Raw genomic sequence first — 2738 nt, 5'->3', positions numbered from 1 at the left:
GTCGGGCAATACCTCCACCGGGTGTCCACGTCAATGCCTACTTTGACATTCCTGCAGTCCGGCTTTGCGCCCCATAACGTCACGCAAACACGGCCGCCAAACCTGATCGAGGGATCAATGCGAAACATGTCAAGCGGTATACCCACCAGCAACGAAAAGAAGGCGAGGAACTGGAGGACCACGTATACAACAAGGGCAAGTTTAAAAGCCATTTTTCTGATCTCCCGGCAAAAAAATGTGAGATAGGTGAGGCGGAGATGGGCAGGAGAAGCAATGGCACAGGGGGTCGAGATGGCGCGACAGAGCTGACGAGGAGGGAGGCGGGGGGCGAGTGTGGGAGGGGTGTGAGAGCGAAAGAGAGTCGAGTCTTGGCAAAGGGATGTCTGTTGTCGTTGCGTGTGCACGCGCATGGTGTTGTTTTGCATTGGTTCGCGCGTGTTCGTTTTGAGAGGGGGAGGGATGGGAGATGTGAGCGGGAGTGAAAAGAGGGAGAGACGGGGAGAGAAATGTGGGGGGAGGGGGGAGGCAGTGGTGAGGAGACAGGCAAGTGGCACTGCGAGGCGTGCACAGCGGGAGCGCATGGGCCATTTGCCGGCATGCACACAAGCATCAGGAGAGGGGGAAGGTGCATGCGAGACATGCCGCAACGGCAGCGAGCAGGAGACCGAAGCGCAAGGGAAGGGGGCCAAGCGGAGAGGACAGGGTGCATTGCCTGCTACCCTCCGGGCAAGCCCTGCCCCTCCCCCTCCCACGCCCCTCACCTGTCGGCTTCCCTCCCACCTCGCTGACCCCCGCCTGCGCCGCGTCTGCTGCGCTGTGCAGTCGTCTCGCACCGGAAACAGCCCGCGAACCCCCAGCGTGCTCCTCTTCCTCCCCTCTCCGCCTTTGCTCCCTCTCGGTAGCGCAAAAACGGCGCTGCGCACAGCGAGGACGAGGGACGAGAGAAGGCCGGCGCGAAGGGCCGCCGTTGCAGAACGTATCGCCTGGAGTCTCCTGTTGCTCTTCTTCGCGTCGTCGTAGGAGCGCCTGTGGCAGGCCTTTGGAGAGGCGTGTGCAGAGGAAGCAGCGGCACACACACACACACACGCGCACCGCCTTCGTCGCGGCCCTCACATGCGGCACCCCACCGCTGCCACCGCTGCGACAAGCCGCCAGCACCGCTCACCCCGCTCACTGCAGGCAACAGAGAGAGAGAGACGCGGCGGATAAAGGCGGAAGGTAAGCGCACAGAGACTGCACCACAGAAAAGGGGAAGAACGCCAAAGAGCAGGTGTGAGAAGCAGCGGCCCCGCATGCGCGCGATTGCGCGAGGAGGGCAAGGGGGTGAGTCGCAGCGTGTGAGAGTGCCCCTACATCGGTGTCCACTCCCATGCACCCCCTCACACGCACGCGCTCGCACAGGTCCCCAGCACCACCACCTCACCTCACCGCGCGTCTACAGCAAGAAGCGCCGGGAGGCGGCGGGGAAAAGCCTGTCGCGGAACAGCCGCGCATCCCTTACGGGACCGTCCAACACAACGTCCCCCAGCGCCGCACTGCGCGGCGCCGCCGTGTCTCCGCCGGCGTGCTGGCCAGCGTCGTAGGGGGCTGGCGGAGAGCTGCTGCAGCGCGGCCCGCAGCACCGGGCCGTCGGCGCACGTCGCCTGCAGCTGACTCGCATGTCGTGCCGCCGGGACGCGGCGCGGATGCACGGCGGCAAGCAGCTCGGCCAAACCGTTGCCGCTCGCTGCAGTGATGTTGATCAGATGATTGCGACTGACGGCGTCGGTGGTGTGCTGCGTGCAGGCGAGCGCCTGCTCGCGGCTGGGCACGGGCCCCATGCAGCAGTCCCGGCGCGGCAGTCAAGCGGTCGCCATGCGGAGCGACTCCATGGGCGCACACCCGCCGCAAACTACTGCCCCCGCGCAGCCTCAGCATGACCAACGGCGCCTCGCCCTTCGCAGCCTTCGCCATCCGACATGCACCCTCCCACGGAGTCCACGCCGAGCGCCTCGACGCTGCGAGGCCTGCCCTGCGTGCCGCGGACGCCGACGTGCGCGAGCCGCGCCCGCTTCTCCAGCGCCGCGCGGCGGGAATGCAACGGCACCACCTGCGTCAGCGCACGGCGCACCACCGCCCCCTCATCCTTGCGCTTCACGGCGAAGGCCCCACCGAGCGGCGCCAGCACACCCTCGCCCTTCGATGACTGGGCGGCCTTCGAGGTGGCCTCGATGGCTGTCTTGAGGTGGCGGCCCCGCTGCCGCCGCCGCTACGCGCGCAGGCTCGTCGTGAAGACGCAACACACCACAGACACGCCGGCAATGCAGCTGATGGCGCCCTCGTACTTGGCCAGGGGCACGGCGGAAATTCCTCTCCGCCACCCCTCCCCGGTGCAGCATGCGGATCGCCTTGCGGCGGTCGCGCTCCCGCGGCGCCTTCTCGCCAACGCCGCCCCGCTCGAGCTCCGACACAAACACAACCTTCGAGACATCCACCTGCACCAGCCGTCACATCCGCTCCACCCGCCAGCAGCGGCTAAAGAGCATGAGCACGGCGGCCTCGCCGCCGCGCGGGTCGCGCACGCAGCAGCGCAGCCAACTCACCTGCCCCAGCAGCTTCGCGCTGTGGAACAGCTTCCCCGGCGGCCCCCGCGCCGCCATGCGCTCACGTACCGCAGAGAGCTCCGCTTCGCCAGTGCCCATCACCGGGCCCCACGTCGCATTGCCGCTCCAGCTGGCGATGGCGCTCTTCACGTGCAT

At 67.1% G+C, this 2738-nt stretch overlaps 1 protein-coding gene across 1 annotated transcript; it reads right to left on the bottom strand.

The window, feature by feature from the left end:
- Window positions 1-2486: 2486 nt before the first annotated feature.
- On the bottom strand, window positions 2487-2738 carry LDBPK_093020 (uncharacterized protein; the record flags this gene model as incomplete). The annotated part of the gene is made up of 1 exon (XM_003862516.1): window positions 2487-2738. One exon carries the CDS (start codon window positions 2736-2738, stop codon window positions 2487-2489), a length of 252 nt encoding a protein of 83 aa, XP_003862564.1.

The sequence above is a fragment of the Leishmania donovani genome, chromosome 29 (genome assembly GCF_000227135.1).
Source record: "Leishmania donovani BPK282A1 complete genome, chromosome 29".
NCBI classification, from domain to species: domain Eukaryota; phylum Euglenozoa; class Kinetoplastea; order Trypanosomatida; family Trypanosomatidae; genus Leishmania; species Leishmania donovani.
Note: the sequence above shows the minus strand (reverse complement) of the source record. Positions and strands in the feature narration are given on the sequence as shown.